Genomic DNA, 23,361 nt, shown 5'->3' on the forward strand with positions numbered 1-23,361 from the left:
CCATTTTTCTTTGACTTTTCTCTTTGTCTCAAATTCATAGCCATCTGCCACTCTAGATGAATGTGTCTGTATATCAGAATCTAACTTCACCTGGACAGCTCCACTACTGTCTCTCTAGTTCAAGGTACCATCAACTCTTTCCTCAATTATGTCAGTAAAATCCTTAGTGACCTTTGTTTTTGCTCTTTCCCCTTCAGTCTACTCTCAATTCGCTGTTTAGAGTGATCTCATTAAAATGAAAAGTCCCATCTCTTTCTGCAAAATGTCTTTACCACCAAGACCGTATAGGATTTGTCTTCCTGTTACTTGTCTGACTTTGTCTCTTCCTTGTCTTCTCCATCTTCACTCTGGTCTTTCTGGGCATGCTTCCACCTGGGCCTTTGTGATATCCACTACTTGTTTTCACTTCCTTATATCTCATACCTCACTTCCTCGCCTATTTTCTTGTTTTATTCAGACGTCACCCTTTCAAATGAGGCCTAGCCTGACCACTAGTCTTAAAATTGTAAGTTCTTAACATCTCCTAATTTCCTCACTCTCCTTATTTTCCTTAAATACTTATCTTCTTCTACCACACTATATTTTTCTTTCTAATATTGCATATTTTCTCCACCATATTCCCTCTGGAGGTATACTTCCTATGCTCAGGGATTTTTGTCTTTCTCTCTAATGCCTAGGAAAACACCTGGTCATAATACATGGCATAATAAATACTAAACACTAAATATTAACTGAATCATAATATGTGCTTATTAAATATTTACTGAGATTAAGTATTTACTGAAATATTTATTAAATATTTACTGAATGAATAAATGAACAAATGAATGATTGAAAGAAGTGCCAATGCTGGACCTTTTACTGGGCTTTATTTTACTCATCTATGCAGAAGTGCTATATGTTAAAGGAATTGATATTACTTCTGTGAAATCTTTTTTTTAAATTTTTAAACATTATATAATAATTTTATTGAGATGATTCACATAAAGTATGCCATATAATTCTCATAAAGTATGACATTCACCACTTTTCAGTATATTTAATTTTACAGTCTTTACCAAAGTCCATTTTAGAACATTTTCAAAAGAAATTTTAGAACATTTTCAAAAGTCAAAAGACTATAATTAATAGCAGTCACTTTCCATTTCTTACTCTGAGCCTCACCAATCCTAGATAATGACCAAACTACCTTTTTTCTCTGTAGATATGTTTGTTCTGGATTTTTATATTGAATCAGAGTGTGTGATCTTTTGTGACTGGTTTCTTTGACTTTACAAGTTTTCAGAGTTCATTCATATTGTAGCATGTATCAATATTTCATTCCTTTTTTGTGGCCAAATAACATTCCATCACATGGATATATGTTGTTATGTTGTCACTTCTCAATATTCTTCAAGTATTCTGGATTATAGACCCTTATCAGATATGATTTGCAAATATTTTCACTGTTTCTTTAAGCTGTCTTTCTCTATCTTGATAGTGTCCTTTGAAGCACAAAAGTTTTTATTTTGATGAATTTAAGTTTATCAATTTTTATTTTGGTGCCTTTTCTTTTCATTATATCTAAGGAACCATTTCTTAATCTAAGGTCAAGATGTACTGCTGTATTTTCTTTTTCATCACAAATTTTAGTAATTTGAGTTTTCTTTCTTTCTCTTTGGTAGCTTGGCTAAGGGTTTATCAATTTATTTTTTCAAAAAACCAACTATTTTGTCAGGTTTTTTTGGATTTTTTTTTTGTTGTTGTTTTTAGTTTCATTGATTTCAGCTCTGATTTTAATTATTTTCCTGTCTTTCCTGCTTTTGGTGTTGATTTGGTCTTCTTTTTCTAGGGCTTTGAGGTATAATATTAGGTTATTTATTTGTTGACTTTCTGTTCTTTTAATGAATGAGCTCAGTACATTGAACTTTCCTCCTAGCACTACCTTATATTGTCCCAGAGGTTTTGATATGTTGCATCAGTTTTCTCATTTACCTCTAAGTATTTTTTTTAATTACATCCCTGATTTCTACTCCTGTATTTTCTTACAAAAGTCTTTAGTTTTAGTTCTTAAATTTAGATCCTCTTTGAATAATTCTTACATAGGGCATGAGGTACGCATCCAATTTCATTCTTGATATCAAATTGTTCCAGCATCCTTGGTTTAAAAGACTGTCTCTCTAATCCCCCCAACCCCCTTTGTCTGAGCACCTGTTTTAGTGTTTGTTTGTTTGTTTTTTAATCACTTTAACCAAAATACCTGAAAAGAGTAACTGAAGAAAAGCTTATTTGGTGCTGATGGTTTTAGAGGTCTCAACCCATAGATATCCAACTCCTTTGTTCTGGGCCCAAGATGAGGCAGCATATCGCAGGGGAAGGGCCCAGCAGAGGAAAGCTGCTCAGTTTATGGTGGTATCAGGAAGCAGGGAAGGATGGTGAGAACAGGGAAGATGCAGCCTTGCTGGAACATCTCCAGTGACTCACCTTCTCCAGCCATGCCCCACCTGCCAGCAGTTAGCATCTAGTCAATCCTTTCAAAGTAGGATGGACTGATTAGGTTAGAACTTTCTCAATCCAGTCATTTCAGCTCTGAATATCCTTGCATTAACAGAAACTTTGGGGCGACACCTCATATCTAAACTATAACAGTACCCATGTCAAAATTCAATTTTAAATTTGAGGATTTTGTTCCAGACTCTGTAGAGGGTTTAGTTCTCTTCATTTAAACACTTCAATCAGAAGTGTTGGAGACAGATTGTTTCTTTCCCGAGCTGTGTTTTCATTAGTGGGGACCCTTGTAGTAGCAACAATTTTCTGAAAGTCTGTTTACTTGGGGAAAGCTTTCAAGAAAGACACATAATCTAATTTCCTGCTTAATGTTTTACTTGCTTTTGTGAAGTTGTAAATGTCAGAGTCTGTACTTGTGGCTTGCTTTCCCTTTCTTCAGTCTTCTTGTCCCTCCTTCAACTATTTTTAATTCTTATTTTCCTCCAAAGGAGCTTTTTTGAGCCTTAATGGAATTTTAGAGCCAGGGCAATTACTTGCACATTTGCATGGCATAATGTGGAGGGTAAGTACTGCACAAATTTACAACCAAAGCCCTGTTCTGATCAAATATATCCATTGTCAACCAGCTTTCTGGCATGTGCTGTGAAGGTAACCAGGCCAGCTGGCAGTCATCTTGTGGCTTGAATGCCATGTTGGACCACACAGGTACTTTTTCATCACAAGCTATTAATCTTAGAAGCTGAATCTTAGAAGTTGGAAATTTTTTTGGTAGAGCAGGAAAGTGGAAAATTGATTTTCATTGATGCTGTGCAAAGATTGACAAGCGTAACTATAGAGTGTACGTAATTCAGTTAGTCTGCTTTTCGAAGTCGGTCAACTAAGTAGTAGTGAACCCCTGTGGAGGCTTGTTACCTCTAAAACACAGATGTAAGTTAATCATTCCAATGCCTATGATGTGTGCATATGATCCATACAATTGCTCTCATAATGCCACTTTCCAATTAGCATAATGTACTTTTTATGCTCTTTTTCAAGACGTATTTCAGTTGGATAATAAATATAAAATTTCTTTAGAATTGTAAAATAGAGTGATCAGTTATCCTGGGTTTGCTGTGGAGGACATAATGTATCAGCTTTATGCTAGGAAGTATGCTGTTCCATCAATGTAGTAACCTTCTTGACAGTTTTTAACCAAACATTTATATGTAAAATATCTTACTTTTGTGATTGTCTTTGGGTCTTCTTCCTGATTTGCTTCCCTTCAGGTTAGTAAAGATTGAACTTAGCCAAACACTAATTATCAGAAACTTCATTCTCCCATCGATTCAGTAATCTTCAAGGAAAGTCTCCAGCATGTCCTTCATGCTGTAATTGCTGCTGGCAGTGCAAAGATGAAGACAGTCCCAGTTTTGTCCAGGGACTAGACATTACAAAGTCATATTGTTTATAATTAGTAATTCCATCAACAAAAGCAATCTCACATAGCATATGGTATACCGAGAACATGTAATAGTCAACTGCTCATTAAAACAAGCAAAACTTAGTACCTACTATGTGCTAATGGAGTTTGGCTTAGAAAGGTCAAGGCAGTTTCTATGAGGAATTAACAGTTAAGATCTTACAGCTAGGTTAAGGGATAACGGAAAAACCTTCCAGCCTAAAAGAGCATTATGTGCCAGAGTCTCCAAAGAGGGCTAGTGGTGAGAAGCCAAGGTGGGTACAAGACAATAGCTGAGAGAGGAGGAACCAAACCCTTTAAGACTCTGTGAACCACATTGAGGGCTTTGTTCTCAATCCCAAGAGCAGAAGGAAGCCACTAAGTGTTATTAATTGAAAACTTCCATTTATATAGCCTAGGAACTAGGTCTTAATTAGAGGTAGTTTAAGCTGTTATTTGGATATATTGATTTCTAGATAGGAAAAAATGTTAAAATTTGAGTTTTTATTTCTTTAGAGCAGTGATTCTTCAATTTAAGTGTGCCTAAGAATTACCTGGAATGTTTTTCAAAACAAATTCTTGAGTCCCCTCTCCAGAGATTCTGTAAGTCTGGATGGGGTTGAATATCTTCTAAGTTCTCAGAAGATGCTGATGCTGCAGTTTCTGTCTGTGGACCAGATTTCAAATGCAATTAGCTAGAGCCACAGAATTACCTCACTTCTTATTTGTCATTATTTTCCTTGTGTGTAAACATCAAAGGATCATTTTTAGTCATAATAACAACCAAGAAATGGTTTTCTTTGTTGGAGCTGTATTTTATAGAAGCCATTCTAAGAGTGTACAAATTTTACTCACGTATGTATGTTCTGCATGTATGATATGACTTCAGGAGGTGATGTAATAGAAAACAGTATTAAGGAGTTATAGCTTCCAGAATCAAAACATATCAAATGAGAGAAATAACTATGATTAACAAAAATTTATAGTTTTTTTTTTTTTTTAAACCAGGGATTAAACCCAGGGGTGCTTAACCACTTGCGCCACATCCCCAGCCCTTTTTTTTTTTATATATATTTTATTTAGAGACAGGGTATCAGTGAGTTGCCAAGTACTCACTAATCTGCTGAGGCTGGCTTTGAATTTGTGATCTTCCTACCTGAGCCTCCTAACCCACTGGGATTATAGGCGTACACCACCACACCTGGTGAAAATTTGTAATTTTTAGTACTGTTGAGATTTTGAAATTTACATCAATATAATTTGAGATTCTGTAGTACTTGATGTTTAAACAAGAGTAATAAATCTGAATATCATTGAATTTTTTTTTTTCCCTAGATCTAATTACTTGTTTGGACACTGCATCCAATTTTTTGGAACCTGAATTCAGGTATGACCATATTAATGACTGTGTGTTTGTGCATGCACACTTTATTCTTTTACTCTGAAGATTAATGTATAATGTGTGACACAGTTTCAAGAGTGGAAAATTAGAGATTATTTAAAGCCATTTAATTGCCCTGTTTAAATTTTGCCTTAATTGTAGCATAAGCCTTCAAAATGAAAGTAAAATTTTTAAATGCTTTAAAAATAGAACTAGTTGCTTTCTAAAACCTGGCAAAAGTATTTATAAGAGTAATAATACTATTTTATTTTATTTATTTCTTTTAGAGAAAAGGAATGGGGATGGTTTACGCTATTACAGAATTTTTTAGTGTTCTTTCCCAAGTAGCATTTCACTACTATTTCTCTGTTTTATTGATTTTTTTTTTTTTTTTTTTTTTTGCTTAGACTAAGATTATCTTTTAATAGATTTCCTATTTCTCATCTTTGCTGGTTTTCTAATTTCAAACAACTTCTAAGTGGCATTCTAAAATGTGTATGTGATCTTTTACCTGCTTAAAAATCTTATGCTAAGATTAAAATCTTATGCTAAGAAGTTGTTCGTATTCCTTAGTCTAGTCTTCAAAGTCATGCACAAATAGCCGTGGGCCAATTTTCCAATCTTATCTATGTATACTATTTATTTATACTGGTTCTGACTTCTCAGACATTTTGCATAGAATGACTTTATTCCCTGTGCTAGTCACAATCATTCTCATCTTTCAAGACCCATGTCACCGACCTCCTCCCAACCTGCTGTTGTGGAAAGAGTGCTGGCTTTAGCATTTGAGGGATCCTGGTCAACACTAGTAACCCAGACATCAGTTGGTAGAGAGTCTGCTTGTCTCCCTCCACTTCTAGCTCCTTCACCACCACCCCAGCTTCCTCTCATGATTTCTTGCAGTCTCTTTTCTTCTTAGGAGCTAGAATAATCTTTATTTAAAAAATATGAATCAGATTATGTATGTAAGCTGTCAAATCCTTTACTGGATTCCTATTATTACTTAGAAACACATTCTCTAGCTCACAGGGCCTCTGCAGGATGTGATCTCTGCCCATCTCTCTGACCTTTCTTTTGCTCACTCATTGTACCTGCATCAGCCATCTGCTCTTGCAGACACACACCAGGCCGTCCTGCCTCAGGGCATGCTTTTCCTAGTGATCATTATACAGTACCCACCTCTTACTTCTTCCATCTGCCAAATCACTGCTAAGCATTCACTTCCTTAGAGCCCCAGTCCCTGAACTGTGCAGAGAGCCCTGTGTAACAGTACAGTCTCTGGAGCACATCTGCCTTTCAGCAGGTCTGTGTGACATGACACAGTTATTTATTTTGCTTCTCTGCAAGGAGGATAATAATAGTATTTACCACATAGAATTCTTGTGTGGATTACTCGAAACACTTAGAATGCTCCATGACATAACAAGGTTACCAAATGTTTATATTACTTGTATTACATTAAAATTCTCCCAGTTATTTCAAAGTGCCTTTTCTTTATAGAAGAATCAAAATATAAGTAGTTGTACAAGTATTGGTTTAATGTCTTTTTCTGTCACTAGAATATTAACTTTAAGATTACAGGGGCCATATTTACTTGGGTGACCTTTGTAAACCCAGTTTCTAGCACAGCCCATATTCAACAGACAATATAATAAACATTCACATAAACATGAAATATGATGAATCTCTCTTATGGTCTGCCGTTCATTATGAAGTATCAAAGCAATATGTAGAATGTAAGAACATTTTTGTAGATAATATGAAGACATGTTGAGAGTGTGGGTAGAAGAAAGTCTGAAGGGCATTTGGTAGTGGTGGTTCTGTCAGTATAGAAGGTGATACTAGTTACATTGAACTGAAACATGTATGTGTGGTATTTTTGATGTAAACCCTAGCAAGTCCAGTGTTATATAATCTTTTACTTGTTTTTATTTGCCAGTAAGTACTGTCCAGCTGGTTGTCTGCTTCCTTTTGCTGAGATCTCTGGAACAATTCCTCATGGATATAGAGACGTAAGTTGGATATAGATTTAAATTTGTGATAAACTTTATTTTTTAACTCTAGAATAGATAGATATGTATCTATTATATATCTTCATCCTTTCAATTTAGGAATATTTCTTTTTAGTAATATGTAATGTTTTATTCTTCTGCTAAAAAATGTGTTGTCCTATAGCATCAATCATCTGTTTTTATGAGAATACTCCCCTGATCAACTGATTGAGGAAGTATAAGTATCTTGCTTATATAAAATTACCCCCAAAAAATGAAAAATAAAAACTAACCTTTTTTTTTTCCCTTCTTCAAGTCCTCGCCATTGTGCATGGCTGGTGTGCATGCAGGAGTGGTGTCAAATGTGTTAGGTGGCCAAATCAGTGTTGTAATTAGTAAAGGCATCCCATACTATGAAAGTTCTTTGGCTAACAACGTCACATCTGTGGTGTAAGTATATATGCTAATTATAATAAGCATTTTGGGTGGGGGGGTCTAGGAACTAGCTAGATTGCAACAAAATCACTCTTTCTTCATGGTGTTCCTGAAATAACTTTTATGCAGTAAGCATTCAACCATTTTGTTCTCCATGTCTTAGTATTTTCAGGAGTATAAGCAGTATCGCACTATTTTGATTTGTTCTACTTCAGTAAGCTAGTTGTTTGGAAGGGAAATTTGTTTCTTCTTTTGTAAGTGTTGAAATATTCTGGAGTAAAAGTTTAGAGGTTTGTTGCCAAATTCTTACCGTAAGAATCAGAAGGCAGAACTACACAAACCAAGATGGGTCAATGATAATTGAAATACTTTGAATATAAAATAAATCTTGGTATAAGGCAGAGATATTAGGAATGTCCCTCTCACCCCAAGAGAATATTCAAGAATGTAATTTCATGGTCCCTACAGTATTCTGCTGTTTTACAAAACAGATTAGACATCAAATACAGGAGAAGTTGAAACATTAAGTAGAAATACATATTAGTGGGCTTTTTAAAGTAAACATTGCCTTTTAGATATTCTTGGTCCTACAGACAGTATTAAGCCTAACTGAAGTCAGCTTCTCATCCTAGACCAGATTCAGTTGATAGGAGCATGACCCATGCCCAGAACAGGACAGAGGAGTTAGCAAACTTTTTCCTTAAAGAGCCATCTAGTATGTACTTTAGACTTTATGGGCCTCGTGTCTCTGTCACTTATTTTTGTTCATTTGTTTTATTCACAACTTTAGCCCAATGGGCCATGCATGGGCTTTCATTTGCCCAGCCATGGTGTGCAGTAAGCTACCTTCCTTTTCTTTAGTGTCTTGTGCATGGTGTTGGATTCCTTCTTTTATTCCTTTCCTCTGTTCTACCACTAGAAAGAAGTGTTTGTGTATGTGACTTCTGTCTTTCATACTTTAAAAACATATAGATAGATTCTGTGCTTTTGTGACAGTTTGAACGTGGTGTTAAGGGCGGGAGTCTGCACTGACAATCTTATTCTTCCAGGTGCCCTGGAGTCTTACTACCTGCCACATGGCAAATTCCACACATATCTCATCTCCCGCCATCCTTAGCTCACCCATTCTGCTCATTCAGTGTTAGAATGCTACATTCTAACACTGAAACCTGCTCTCAGACATGTTGGTTGTCCACACATGGTTCACATGTACTTTCATCAGAAGCACAGAAAAGTTTGGGGTCTATTTATTTCATGTAAAAGAAAAAAAGTACATACTAAAGGTTACATTGACATATTTGCATAATTGTATGTGAAACTGGGAGTTAGATACTTATACAGAAAGTTGTCATGTTGATTTCAAAAGTTGTTCTGCATAGAAATAAGACTGAGAACAATACCAGGTGTCCAATTTTTAACTGTGGAAACTTTAGTTCTTTAAACAGTGAAGGGAAAAAAACAAACCAAGAAAAAAAGTTTCACTGAGATAAATATGAGGAAGTTATGTGTCATTAAAAAAAATCTTTCTCTCTTTCAGGGGACACTTATCTACAAGTCTTTTTACATTTAAGACAAGTGGTAAGCCTTTCATGGACTTTATACTATTATAATGTGTATAATAACTAATATTTGGAGCTGGACATAGTGATCCATGTCTGGAATCCCAGCGGCTCCAGAGACTGAGGCAGGAGGATCACAAGTTTGAAACCAGCCAGGGCAACTTATGAAACCTTGTTTGAAGAATGTCTGGAGATATAGCTCAGTGGTAGAGTGACTCCTGGTTTAATCCCCAATATTAGGGTGGGGGGAATTAAGTAAATAAATAAACTGGGGTTGGAGTTACAGCTCAGTGGTAGAGCACTTGCCTCGCACATGTGAAGTACTGAGTTTGATCCTCAGCACCACATAAAAATAAATAAATAAAGATATTGTGTCCATCTTTAAAAAAATCTTTAAATAAATAAATAAAACAAACTAATATTTTTCAAACACCATGCCATCTGCTGGATTTTGCTTTTTCTCATTTACTTGTCATAGAAACATGATGATCAAGGTAGATGCCTGGTAGCCAGACACAGTGGTGCACAATTGTAATCCCAGCGGCTCAGGAGGCTGAGGCAGAAGGATCATGAGTTCCAAGCCAGCCTTAGCAAAAGCGAGGTGCTAAGCGACTCATCCCTGGTACCCCCCCCCCCNCCCCCCCCCCCGCCCCCCAAAAAGGTGCCTAATAATACCATGAACAAAATAAACCACAGGCTCTGTATTAATCAGGAAATGATATTGGAAGCAAAGAAGATTGCTTAGAGAAGATGATTTTTAAACTTCTCTGAAGAAGGAATTCATTTGACCAAAAAAAATATTTACTGAGTACCACTTTTCATTTGCCAGGCACTGTTCTGCTGGTAGTGAGAACTCTCCTGCCCTCCTGTAGCTTACATTCTTGTAATGAGAGATTGACAAATAGTAAATATATTACTGTTTACAATGTACTATTTATAATCTGATAAAAATGTAGAAAAATAAGGCAAGGAAGGAGGATAGGAAATGCTGGGAGGACTTGGTTTGAAGTTTTTAGTAGATCAGGGCGGGCTTCATGGAGAATGTGACATACAAACAAAAACCTGAAGGAGGTAAAGGATTGAGTTGCCCACTTATCTGTTTAATGTTCTGGGGCAAGGTAATATTATCTCCATTCACTAACAGTTACTGCTTGTAAATGAATGCAGTCAGTCCTTTGTATCCATGGTTCCACATCTGCTAGTTGAGAACATTGGGGGAAAAATTGCATATGTTCCAAACATGTACTGATTTTTTTTCTTGTCATTATTCCCTAAACAATACAGTGTAACAGCTATTTACATAGTAGTTGTATTAGGCATTATAAGTAATTATTTGTAGGTTTCCTGATTATACACAAAGATATAGTTCCAAGAAGCACTTGCCTAGCAGTCTGCAATAAATATGTTTGTAAAGATCTTGAATTTACTATGTGTCTGCCTACAGAATTCTGTACAGAAACCAAATGTACTTCCTGCTTTATTTCAGGTTGTTATGGAACACTAGGGATGGAATCGGGTGTGATTGCTGATCCTCAAATAACAGCATCATCTGTACTGGAGTGGACTGACCACACAGGGCAAGAGAATAGTTGGAAACCTGAGAAGGCCAGGCTGAAAAAGCCTGGCCCTCCTTGGGCTGCTTTTGTCACTGATGAGTATCAGTGGTTACAAATAGATCTGAATAAGGAAAAGAAGATAACAGGTTAAGAGACATAATTTTGTATAGCAATTGATAATACTGATTTTATTTGGAAATCTGATGACATCTGAGATTTTCATAGAAAATTTAAGTATATGATTTTAGTTTTTTTTTTTTTTAAACTGGCATTAATATGACTGGAGGTAGTTTTATAAAACATGGCAAAGGACAGACTCAAAGTCAAGGGTTGAATATTTTCTCTGATACGCAGAAACTAGAGCAAAGTAAGGGGAAAAGGGGGTGGTCACATCTCAGTGGAGTAGAGGAAGGAGATTGGAAGAGAGGAGGGATGGAAAAAGGGAAGAAATGTGAAATTCATTTGTCAAAATTACTGTGTGTACACACATAAATATACCGCCTTTATGTTTATCTATAAAGCACCAATTTCAAAATAAACAAAAAAACAATAAATAGAAAGAAGGCCAGAGGGAGCACTGGGGACTGAAATGGAGCAAATTAAATTCCATGCATGTTTGATTATGTCAAAATGAACCCCACTGTTATATATAACCATAATGTATTAATGAAAGCATTTTTAAAAAGGTAACAAAGGAGAGGGGTTGGTATTTGATTCTTAATAGTTTTCTTAATAATAAAATCATTTTAAATTAATTTTAATATAATTAAAATTATTTTAGAGTTTCAATAAAGTGATTTTGAGGCACCTAAACAATCATCTCTTAGAATCAATAAGAGAAATTTATGTTCAAGGAGAGTCCATTTTAAGTGCTATAAATAACAATATTTCACAAGTGCTAAGCATAGATTTATTTAATTTGGGGGAATATAGCAAATGATCAGAATAACTGATTGGGATTGGTTTAGGTAATTTTGTTAAAAGATTTCTTTTGCTTTAGTATCAAGAATAATACAAGTCAGATCTTTAATTTCTTTATTCCCAGGAGGGCAGTCTTACTCAGAAGTTGAAATATATTTTATAATGATTGGAATACAGACTGCCAAAATAGAATAATTCTTTCCTTATTTGTACCCATAATTATTTCTGTCTCTTCAAAAGAATAAAACCAAGGAGTTAGTAACTACTATGATGAAAATTAGTACTTAGATGTAAATGAGCCATGGACAAAAATGTTTGTACAGTGCATCTTAGAAGTTTATGCTTTAATGTTGAATCAACCTCTGGAGTCAGGCCCTTTGCACTAATGGAAGCAACTCATTCCTCAGGCATTATAACCACCGGATCCACTTTGGTGGAACACAATTACTATGTGTCTGCCTACAGAATTCTGTACAGTGACGATGGGCAGAAATGGACTGTGTACAGAGAGCCTGGTGTGGAGCAGGATAAGGTAAAATTATAACCAAGGTATTTTTAAAAAACATTTAAAAAATGAAACTTTGCCAAAAGTCACAGAAGTTCTCAAATGTAAAAGTTAAATGTCATTTTGTCTCATGTTGCCCTCTTCTGGTTATTTTAGGTAGTTTGATTATTGGCTTTACCCTTTTGACTATAGTTAGAAAATTCTCAGTGATTCTGGATCCCTTTTTGTGATTTGTTTAGTCAATACTAATTTTTATCACTGAATTTTCTAATGAATTGTTTGGCCACTTGAGAAACTACAAAGAAACTCATAAATTCTTGTCTTTCAACACTTCTCATCAATCCATCAAATGACACTAATTTATTCCCGATTTCTACTTCGTAGACAGGAGGGAAAAGACAAAAGCTGAAGGCTAAAAGTGCATTTAAGACTTGGAAGGTCATTTCAAGATCATCTTGCCAACTTTTATTTTAGAATACTTCTCTCTTTCCTGCCCGAATAATTTCTTTAACATCTCATGATTATTAGGAAATTTTTGTTTTAGTTAGCAGAAGATTATGAAGATTGGGGCTGGGGTTGTGCCTGAGTGGTTGAGTGCTTGTCTAGGAAATGTGAGGCACTGTGTTCAATTCTCAGCTCCATAAATAATATAAATGTCCATCAACAACTAAAAAAAATAATAAAGATGATGAAGATGTTAGAATGAACCAGAGGAGATGTTAAGATGTAGAGAGAAGGCAAAAATGGATCTCATCAGGTGTTTACACCTTTCACACACGCTTCTTGCCTGTGACCACCAAAGGGATCTATCTTTAAATGGAGGAGTGAGTGCCTGTCTCCAAGGCAGATGATGCCTCCCATTTAGAATTGAAACTAGGAGCACATTTTTTTTTTTTTCAGTTAACTTGCAATGAAATTGGTTTCAATTAGGCTGGGGTTGTGGCTCAGCAGGAGAGCACTTGCCTAGCACATGTGAGGCACTGGGTTCGATCCTCAGCACCACTTAAAAATAAATAAGTAAAGTTATTAAAGAAAAAAGAAATTGGTTTAATTACATGATATTTTCTTTCATATATATAATTTGGTAAGATATCTTCAATTACTACTTTTCTCATCTCTCTTCAAAACTCCAAGGGCTCCCAGTTACCATTTACATAGATTCAAACTCTTCTGCTGCTAGTCAAGGCCCTCTCTCCTCTCTTCCTGTTGATATCTCATGAACTTTGTCTTTGATGAACTCCCTCCTTGTTGAGGCAAATAGCAACATTGTCATACCTCTCTTCTGTTTAATGCCCCAAACTTGACTACTCTGCCATGAGAACATCCGTATTTAACTGGAATAAGTTGAATTTTTAAATGGAAAAATTATTCATGTTTATATTATAAAAACTTGTAGGGTCTGGTATTGTGGCTCAGTGGTAGAGTACTCACCTAGCACATGTGAGGCCCTGGGTTCGATCTTCAGCACCACATAAAAATAAATAAATAATGATATTGTGTTCAACTAAAAAATATTAAAAAAAAAAAAAACCTTCTAACAGCATTGAAATATATTTCTGAAAAAGACCTTTTCCCTTCATTTTTGAAAGATAATTTCACTAGCTATAGAATCCAAGGTTGTCTTTTTCCTTTCCAGTGTTTTAAATTTATTAGTCCACTGTTTTCTAACTTGCATTATTTTTAATGAGAAATGTACTATCAGTCTTATCTTTGTTACTCAATATGTAATGTTTCTTTTTTCCTGTGGTTATAATTTAAGATTTCCTTATTATTAAGCAATTTGATTATGATGTGGTTTCATGGAATTTTCTTCATATTTCTTCTGCTTAGGATTCTTTGAGCTTCTTGGATTTGTAAGCTATGATTTGCATCAAATTCACAAAATTACATGCCATTTTTTTCTTCAAATATTTTCCATTCCTAATTCTAATTTATGAGTTCTGTCTATGGCCCTTATAAAGATATTTTGCAGTTCACTGGTACAGTGGGTTTTGTTTTATTTTTCAGTCTTTTTCTCTGCATGTTTTAGTTTGGAAAATTTCTGTTATCTTCAAGTTTATTAATTCTACTGTAGTGTCTAATCTGCTATTAATCTTGTCCAAAATATTCTATCTCTAATATTGTATTTCTCACTTCTTATTTTCAGTTTGAGGTTTTTAAAATTTCTTTTGTGTCTCTTGTGTATCTTAGAAACATATAGAACATATAATAACTTTTAATGTCTTTACTGATTTTTATCATGTGTTTTATCTGGATTCTTTGATATTTGTTAATATCAAGGCTTACGTTTTTACATGCCTGATAATTTTTGATCAGATGTGCCATTATTATACCATTATTTGGTGCTGGATTTTTACTATTACTCCCTTATGTATTTTTGAGCTTTATTCTGTGATGCAGTTAAACTGTTAGAAAACAGTTTGTTCTTTTTAAGTCTTGCTTTTAAGCTTTGTTAAGACATTAGTTCTAATTTTTCCCCTACTAATGAGACAGTACTCTTCTAATTCCACTCAACCCAAGGTACCATACATTGTCAAGTTTCTCCAGTCTGTGTGTTGGCAATGTGAGGTGTTCGCATATCTATAAGAATCATGCTACTGGCTCCTTGTTCTTTTCCTGGCCACAGGTTGTTTCTTTAATGTAGTTAAAGATTTAAATGAAAACCCCCTTATAGATCCTAGAAGTCAGTCTGTCCTACTTTTACTCTGTTCCTTCTTTCCGTAACTCTGCCCTACAAATTTCAACTGCCTATTGGATTGAGCTCTGTCTCCTCCACTCAGTAACTGTCAGGCTTTGTGCAGGATCTCTCTTCCTACAGTGTCTGGAAACTCTCTCTAGACAGTACTGGGGCAATAGCAGGGCTCACTGTGTTTCTCTTCTCCCAGTGATTATTCACCTATGCTGCTTGTTGACCCATGGTTGAGAACCACTCTTTCTATGTTTTATCCAGGTTTTCACATTTAAAGCTGAAGAATGAGTCTAATCCCTGTTACTCTATCATAGACAGAAATGGAAATTCTCACACTGAATTATATAAAACACCAGTCTTTTCTCTCACATTTTCCCATCTGCTCTCTCACCTACCTTCTCCTTGGGAATTGGTGTTTTCATTTTCACACCTCTTCTAAGCCTGCATATGTGCATGATCACATGCATGTAGATGGGGAGAAAAATTGGTTTTATTTTCAGAAAATGGAATTAATACATATCTACAAATTTGCTATCAAGTTATTTTCTAATATTTTGCCATATTTTATATTTGATAATATCCAAGAAAATTTAAGTTCCTTGATGGGTAGGAACTTTGACTTCCCTTTCCATTTTATATTAGTCACATCTTACAAAATACCCAGGAATTCTCAGTAATTGATCGTAGTTTGAACATAAAAAAATCTTTACTCAATTTTTATAGAATTTTTTAAAGATCTTAGTAATAGTTTGTATGTTCTAAAATGATGTTCTGCTATATAAAGTTTCTGTTCCTTAATAAAATAAGACTGCAAATAATTGCCTTAGATATTACTTAATATCTAAAGAAATCATGGAAGCTTACAAGTGTAGAAATTATTATAACTTAAAGCAAATGTTAAGAAAATGAAGGTTATTAACACATCTTAGAGGTTTATAGTCTAACTTCTTCATAATCAACCAAGAAGAAATAGCCTTAGTATTTGGAAATAACTTGAAGTTAAACATTTACTTGCTCTCACCATAGCTGCTATTGTCTACTTATTAATGGTCTTTAGAAACTACTAACTGATTTGGCCTAGGGAACTTTTTTAGGGTTTTGGAACCCTCTACTTAAATCAGAAGATCCAGATTCAAGTCACAGCCTTGTCATTGAGTAGCTATGCAGTCTGTTTACATTTTGAGTTACAGCTTCCTGTTCCCTGCTCATTCTGTCATGAGAGCAATTGAGTTAATTACATGAAACTGCTTTTGAAACAATTAAGGGCTATTCCAGTATAAAAATGCTATTATTATTAGCTTGACATAATTGAGGGAATAAGATTGTCACTTAAAATCATATTTTTATCTAAGGATTATTTATATAGTGTATTTGTAGCTATTTAGTTTGATCATTAAATTAGGAATGGAGCAGTGTTTCAAAGTTACTTTTCTGGTTCACAAATCAATCAGTATTGAACACTAGAAATACCATATGGGAACTGCCTTGGTGAAGTTTATCCAGTAGGTGGAGGTGTATATCTGTTATGTGCTTGCTTGTATATGTTCATTTTAGCTGTGTTTTGAGGATACAATTATAAAAAGGATAAAAACAAAGCATTCCCTCTGAGGCCTTGTATGATCAATTATTATTTTTTTTACTTTAAAAATAAAATCAATACATTTAAATAACTGGTAATTCTGTAGGACTATAGTTGTTAATACAGTGAGCAGTCTCACTACAACTGAACCCTTTTCCCAAATTAAATAATTTTTGTGTGCAGTATTCTTTTATAATTTTTAATGGAAAATGTGCACCTTGATTTTTTTTAATTGATTAAATTTTTTTCTTAGAAATTAACTCATATATTGCAGGTGTTGTTTAAGGCCACAGCAAAAAGCATGTTTAGGTGGAGTGATTTAGGCTCTGACCTCTGTTGATTTAAGTACCAACTTTTCTTTTTTTAAAAGATATTTCAAGGAAACAAAGATTATCACCAGGATGTGCGTAATAACTTTTTGCCACCAATTATTGCACGTTTTATTAGAGTGAACCCTACTCAATGGCAGCAGAAAATTGCCATGAAAATGGAACTGCTTGGATGTCAGTTTATTCCTAAAGGTAAAAAGACAGTGTATTTCAAAAATGTTATTTTCACTAGTTTTTAAAATTTGTACATATTTGTAGGGTACATGTACCCCATACATTTCAATACTTGTATACAATGTGAAATGATCAGAGGGTAACTCTTTACCTTTAAAAATCCTGTTAGAATATATAATTAAATTTTTAAAAAATGATTTTAAAAGGTAAATAGTTACAGTATTAAAAAGTTACATATCAGAATGTTTTCCAAAATTATAATAAAAGAGGAGGTAACATCATTCTCATGGTATATGATATTATTGAGATTGCTTGCCAAAGCTAGTCTTAATAATTTTTAATCAAGTCTCATGCACTCTAACATACCATAAGCACCAAAGGTAACCTTAGAATATGTACATCTTAGTTTCAATTAATTAAAAATGGGAATAACCTCTTTCAATAGTTTAATGTTTACTCTTGTATCCCCACAACTACCACAGTACTTGACATAAAATTGGCTCTGTATAAATATTAATCAAATAAACGTCAAATTGTGGTGACACCTATATAGTTCTGGAGTTCAACATCATTCTGCTCCCCAACATTCTCCTTCCTAAGATTATTTTTAGATGATTTGACTATTTAAATCAGAAAAGCCATAGTATATGTATGCATGTAATGCAGAATGCAGTATTTAAACTTCTGATATATTCTCTCTGAGACTTAAAATCTGCTCTGTAAAATTAAGTACTTTAGGAAATCTCAGACATTTATGCTTTTTAAAAACACAATGTATAAACTTTTCTAAACCATTTTTCAAGGTCGTCCTCCAAAACTTACTCAGCCTCCACCTCCTCGAAACAGCAATGACCTTAAAAATACTACAGCCCCTCCCAGAATAGCCAAAGGTATGCCTACTTTTAATGCAAGAATGTGCTATTTTCTGGATTTGTGCTATAATTTTCCATAAATATATTTTAAAATATTATAAAATAAATTTATCTTTAATATCTTAAATTTAAAAATAAATTTAATATCTTAAATTTATCTTAAATGTTGGAATAGATAAAAATTAATTTAAAAACTTTTTTTCAGGTCGTGCCCCCAAATTTACTCAACCACTACAACCTCGAAGTAACAATGAATTTCCTGCACAGACAGAACAAACAACCACCACTCCTGATATCAAAAATACTACTGTAACTCCACATGTAACCAAAGGTATGCAAATGTAAAATGCTGTTTAGGAGTGTTTTGTTTTCAACAGATTTTCCAGCTTTTAAACTTTTGGTTTCTTTCTCTCTAACAATACTTTTTAAGTGTTAAAAAAAAAAATTAGTTTCCCTTAGGGGAAAGACTGACAGTATTCATCTAAGTGCTATTCTTTGGCACCATGTAAAATTGTTATTCATATAGTTAGAGCTTTCCCCTTTCCAGCTAATCACATTGGTCTCAGGCTTAGACATGCAGTATTTCTAGAAATTACTAAAATCAAAGCCAAATACCTCTTATTTTGAATTACTTAAAAATAAGGACAACTTGTCAGTATCTTATGTTAATTTTTCTTTATTGTTTTATATTACTGTAGTATCCCCCCAAATTACCACAGTGCCTGACACATTGTTGGTCTTCATAAATAGGAAATCAGGTTTTTTGCCCCTGATTATGTATTAATTTGCTGGATAGAGAAGTCATTGGCAAAAAGGGAAAATTTTTAAAAAGCTTTGGTCTTATTTATAATTATGATATTTTTCAGATTGCATATACAAATGAAGTAGAATTTGCTTTCAAATATTGTTACAAACGATAAGTAAAATTAAATCTTACATTAAAATATCAACATAATGTAGTGTTACATTCAGATACACAAAACATTTAAAATGTACAAAATTATTCCTATTAATATTTGAAAAACAAAATTTCAGTTTTACTCAGGAAGAAAACATCAGTATCATAATGGAATTAGTATCAATGCTGACAGATGGAAAGTATACTCATTTTCAGAGCAGTCAGTTCATGCAGAGTAACTTGTGCAATAGAGAACTTTAGTTATTCTGATTTTCTAAAAATTTGCCTGGACTCAGAGACTTTCTCCCTCTGTCTTATATCATTTTCTTTCTTGTCTTCTGTAGCATTTTCACAATTTCATTTTCATGCTGCAGGAAAAGCTAGAGAAGCAAGAGTTCTCAGAAGCAAGAGATCAAGAAACTCTTGATCTTCTACCAGTTTGTAGAAGGCATGTACATCTGCCAGGATGGAAGAATATTCTCTTGAAAGTATTACTTACCTTAAAATCTAATTATAGAATCTCAAAACCTCAAGCCTAAAAGCATCTTTAAAGTCTTTTATTCCAAAGTAGTAGCTGTGGAAGCTAAAAAAGAATAACAAAGAATGGGCTAGTCTTTAATTGAAGACTCTTGTCTTCTTTTCTTTGGGATGGTGGTCTGTGGAGTTTTTCTTTTAAACCCAAGCTGATGTTTTAAAGCCTCTGATTTACACTGCATCCATGTAAACATGATTGTTCTCTCCAGTTTCACAAACTTTTAGGGAAGAAACACAATTGCTTTTCTGAATTGAGTGCTTTAGCCTGAGTCATGTGTTTTTTTTTGTTTTTTTTTGTTTTTTTTTTTAATGCACCTCTCCTCCTCCATGTTTATGACTAGGCCCAGAGTGATTGGAGAAAGTCATGTCAGGATCAGATGTGTGCTGGCAGTCTTTCTGATTTCCCTAGTGAACCTTTCTTTGTGTTCTCAACTGGAGCTATTTTAAATGTTCTCAATATTTTTGAAACACTTGACCAAGAGATCTTCACATATTCTCAGATAACTCTCCAGCTTTATACAGAAAGTAGAAGCCCATTAGAAGGAAACTCCCTTCTTGAGGAACCTACTGAGCTGAGAGGAACCTACTGCTTTACCTGTGTTCTCTGGTAACTGCACTGATAAAGAGGGTTCCTTATGCTGCCCAAGGCTCATCACATCACCTGTGCCTTGATGCCTGCCCATCCATTGACTTCATTTCTTTTTTGGTGGTGCTGGGGATTAAACCCACAGCCTTGTGCATGCGAGGCAAACACTCTACCATCTGAGCTATACCCCCAGCCCTCCATCCATTGACTTCTGAGAGACTTAATATTGAATATCTTTTCCCTGTTCTCTCTTCCCTTTTGGATACAGTTTTAAGCAGTAAAGATGATGCTACATGTTAGATTCACCAAAGTGCCTGGCTCTTAGTCCCTAGTGCTGCTATTATCATCCTCATGGTTAGGAGGGGATTGTAGGATGAAGAAACTAATATTGCATGTGACCTTGGGCGGACCTTTTTCTGTATATGTGCACAAGATTCCCTATGTGTGGCATGAAATAAGGGTATTAAATGATCTCTAAGTCCTTGTCAGCTCCAGCATTATGTCCATTTCTGACCTGTTGGTACACATATTCTGCCATTATGACACTATTTTCAATTTCTAGATGACATTCCTACTGTAAGGAGGATACCATGATTCATTTATTCTTTTCATGATTGGATATTCAAATTTTATCAGTTTTTCACTCTTATACAGAAGTAGGAATGAACATCTTTAAAGATATATCTTTGGATGTCTTCTTAATTTCTTCTCAAGAGTAAATTCTAGATGTAGACTTGCCAACTATAATAGGTTTTATACATATTACTAAAAAAAATCAACCAGAAATATAGTATCAGTTTATATTCACATTTAAAAGGTTAAAAATATACCTGTTTTCTGGCATGCTCTTAAAAATTAGTTTTTCTTTTAAATATTTGCCAATTTGATAAGCAAAAAATAGTGTCTTGTTTTAACTTATTTTTGATTACTAGTGAGGTTAGTGTTTATTGCTTATTTGTATTTTTTAATGTATTCTTAATTGATTTTCATTTTTTATTGTTTGCTTTTGACTTGTAAAGTCCTATATTCTTTAACCCTTTACCATATGCAGAAAATATATTTTCCCAGTTTTTCATTTGTCTTTCAATTTTTATTGGTGATTTAAAACTTATGAAAACTTATGAAAAACATACAAATGTGGAATGAATAGTGTAGTTAACACCCACGGATCTATGGTGGCTTCTGCAGTTGTTACCGCTTCCCAGTCTTGTTTCTGTAGTGATGTGTAAAGTACTTTTTAAGATAGGAAAGTGTAGAACATTGCATTGGTTAAACCTTTCTGTCTTTTCTCTTGTGATTTCTGTCTTTAGTATTAACCTGGTTTTTATGTTTTATAACTTCAGATGTAGCACTGGCTGCGGTTCTTGTCCCTGTGCTAGTCATGGTCCTCACTACACTTATCCTCATATTAGTGTGCGCTTGGCATTGGAGAAACAGGTTAGTACAGAGCTAATTCATCTGACTGTTCCAGGGGGTGAAGGTACATTCCTAAGTGTAATAGAAACTTTTAACAAGATAAACCACGTACAGTGTGATTCGTCTATTTGATGAGAGGGTAATCATTAGAATAAAAATTACATATTTCTCCTTTTTTCCCCATTAAAAACTGGTAAGTTCTGCAGTTACTAAGATAGATGGGAAGAGACAGCAAGGTTAATTAAGCCAGGCAGAAACACTGATTCTAGCGAATGGGAAGACATAAAAGAATAGATGTTTCATAGCAGCCTCAAAGGGTACATGACTGGTTACCTACTAAGAAAGGAAGGATTTAGGGAATCTGAGGTTTCTGACTTTTTCAGTTAGACTAGTATTAATGACATGAGTGGAGAACGAGGATAACTTGTTCAGCCATTCAACAGATATTTCCAGATTTGACTGCTACTCTATGCTAAGTATTGAACCCAGAGTTGGGGATTCCAGTGATGAATCCCAAGCTTACAGTACAAAAAGCTGTCAGCCATGGCCTACCAGAGAATCCATGCCATGAAAGGAAACTGGAGAAGCATATGGATCCCAAGATGCCTGGTGTTGGGAAGGCTGAACAGAGCCCAGTCTGAGGGCACTAGGGAAAGGGAGAAGGGGAAAAGGTTTTGGCAAAGTCCAGAGAGGAGAGTGCATGATGAATTCAGTGAACTGAACAATAGTAATAGTGATGATGAGGCCAACAGCATAAATAACTTGCCCAAGGTCACTGTCTAGTACTGGCAAAGTGGAGTATTGGACCAGGCATAGGATCATGTGTTCTTATCCACTGCTGCCACCAAAGTATAACAAACAAATAAAGGATAATGCACTGATGGAAGCACAGGGCCTGAGGGTGAGGATAGGGGAGCAGAATTGTTTAGAGAGGGTCAGAGTCACATCCTGAGATCAATTTATAGTGGTGTCTAAAGGACCCTTGGATATTTAGACTCCCCAGAGGTGGTGGGGATGCATGCCTGGTGTTCAGGACAAAAGGGTTGAATTGGAGAATTGGAATTACTACTAAGAATGGAGTCAAAATTGCAGTGATTAGCTTCATGACAAGGAGTTAAGGAACAGATACCATTAAGGGACTGTGGAAAAGAGGAAAAAATGAATAAATAAACACAGCTCTAACTTATTGAATCTTTAACCCATGACAACCACTGTTCTAAACAATTATATGTGATGAATAAATAATATGAAGCTTGTGACTTGAAATTCAGTTTGTATAATCCTTTGTAGTACAACCCTTGGTAATACTCATACCATTAATTTTTGTTCTAACTATTTAAGATATCTTAACTTATATTTAGAAAAGATTATTATTAATTTTTGTTCTAACTATTTAAGATATCTTAACATATTTAGAAAAGATTATTGATATTTAAAAAATTAATCTTACAATAGAGGATTATCAGGGAGAATTTTGTTTAATGAACAGTCTTACTGTGGTACACCACCCGTGAAGCTAATTGAGTGGTCTTTTATTCGGTACTGAGCCTTTGGGGGACTTAGATCTCCCCTTGGGAACCATCCTGGCATCCCATGTGTAGACTGTCCAAGGTGTGAGATCTCTGCCCTAGCTCTACCGTGTAGTGTGATTTAGTGTGATTTCTTCAGGGTTTCTTTTTCTTAGCTTAATTTTGCAGCCAGCCTGCCTCTTGCCTATTCCAAATTCCATCGCCTGTGTGCGACGTGGGCAAGATCTTACTATTTATTTTTCATTCGAGTTTTGAGTAACAGTTTTAATGCATAACTTCACTTATAAGAATTTACATTATACCTTATTTTGAATTCCTGAAATATAAATATAGCCAGGCTTTAAAATGAGGAAGCACTTAATATTAACAATAAAAACATAGTAGGAAAAGCAAATGGCTTTGAGTTCTTTATAAAAGCCACTTTTGTGATACTGAGAAAATTAAAGAGCCACCTTACCCTCGTTTATAGACTAATTTCTGTT

The 23,361-nt window shown here is 34.6% G+C and overlaps 1 protein-coding gene across 4 annotated transcripts in view; it reads left to right on the forward strand.

Moving 5' to 3' along the window:
• Dcbld2 (discoidin, CUB and LCCL domain containing 2) overlaps positions 1 to 23,361 on the forward strand; it is an 82,207-nt gene that overhangs the window by 53,948 nt on the left and 4,898 nt on the right. For all 4 annotated transcript variants that reach the window (XM_048803465.1, XM_015478593.2, XM_048803466.1 and 1 more), the window contains 10 exons: positions 5,261 to 5,312; positions 7,246 to 7,318; positions 7,614 to 7,747; positions 9,270 to 9,310; positions 10,778 to 10,993; positions 12,176 to 12,300; positions 16,912 to 17,062; positions 17,848 to 17,934; positions 18,122 to 18,247; positions 21,278 to 21,371. In XM_048803465.1, the coding sequence (XP_048659422.1) occupies positions 5,261 to 5,312; positions 7,246 to 7,318; positions 7,614 to 7,747; positions 9,270 to 9,310; positions 10,778 to 10,993; positions 12,176 to 12,300; positions 16,912 to 17,062; positions 17,848 to 17,934; positions 18,122 to 18,247; positions 21,278 to 21,371 (1,099 nt within the window). The remainder of the gene's footprint in view (positions 1 to 5,260; positions 5,313 to 7,245; positions 7,319 to 7,613; positions 7,748 to 9,269; positions 9,311 to 10,777; positions 10,994 to 12,175; positions 12,301 to 16,911; positions 17,063 to 17,847; positions 17,935 to 18,121; positions 18,248 to 21,277; positions 21,372 to 23,361) is intronic.

Source organism: Marmota marmota, unplaced genomic scaffold (genome assembly GCF_001458135.2).
Source record: "Marmota marmota marmota unplaced genomic scaffold, marMar, whole genome shotgun sequence".
Classification (NCBI taxonomy): Eukaryota; Metazoa; Chordata; class Mammalia; order Rodentia; family Sciuridae; genus Marmota; species Marmota marmota.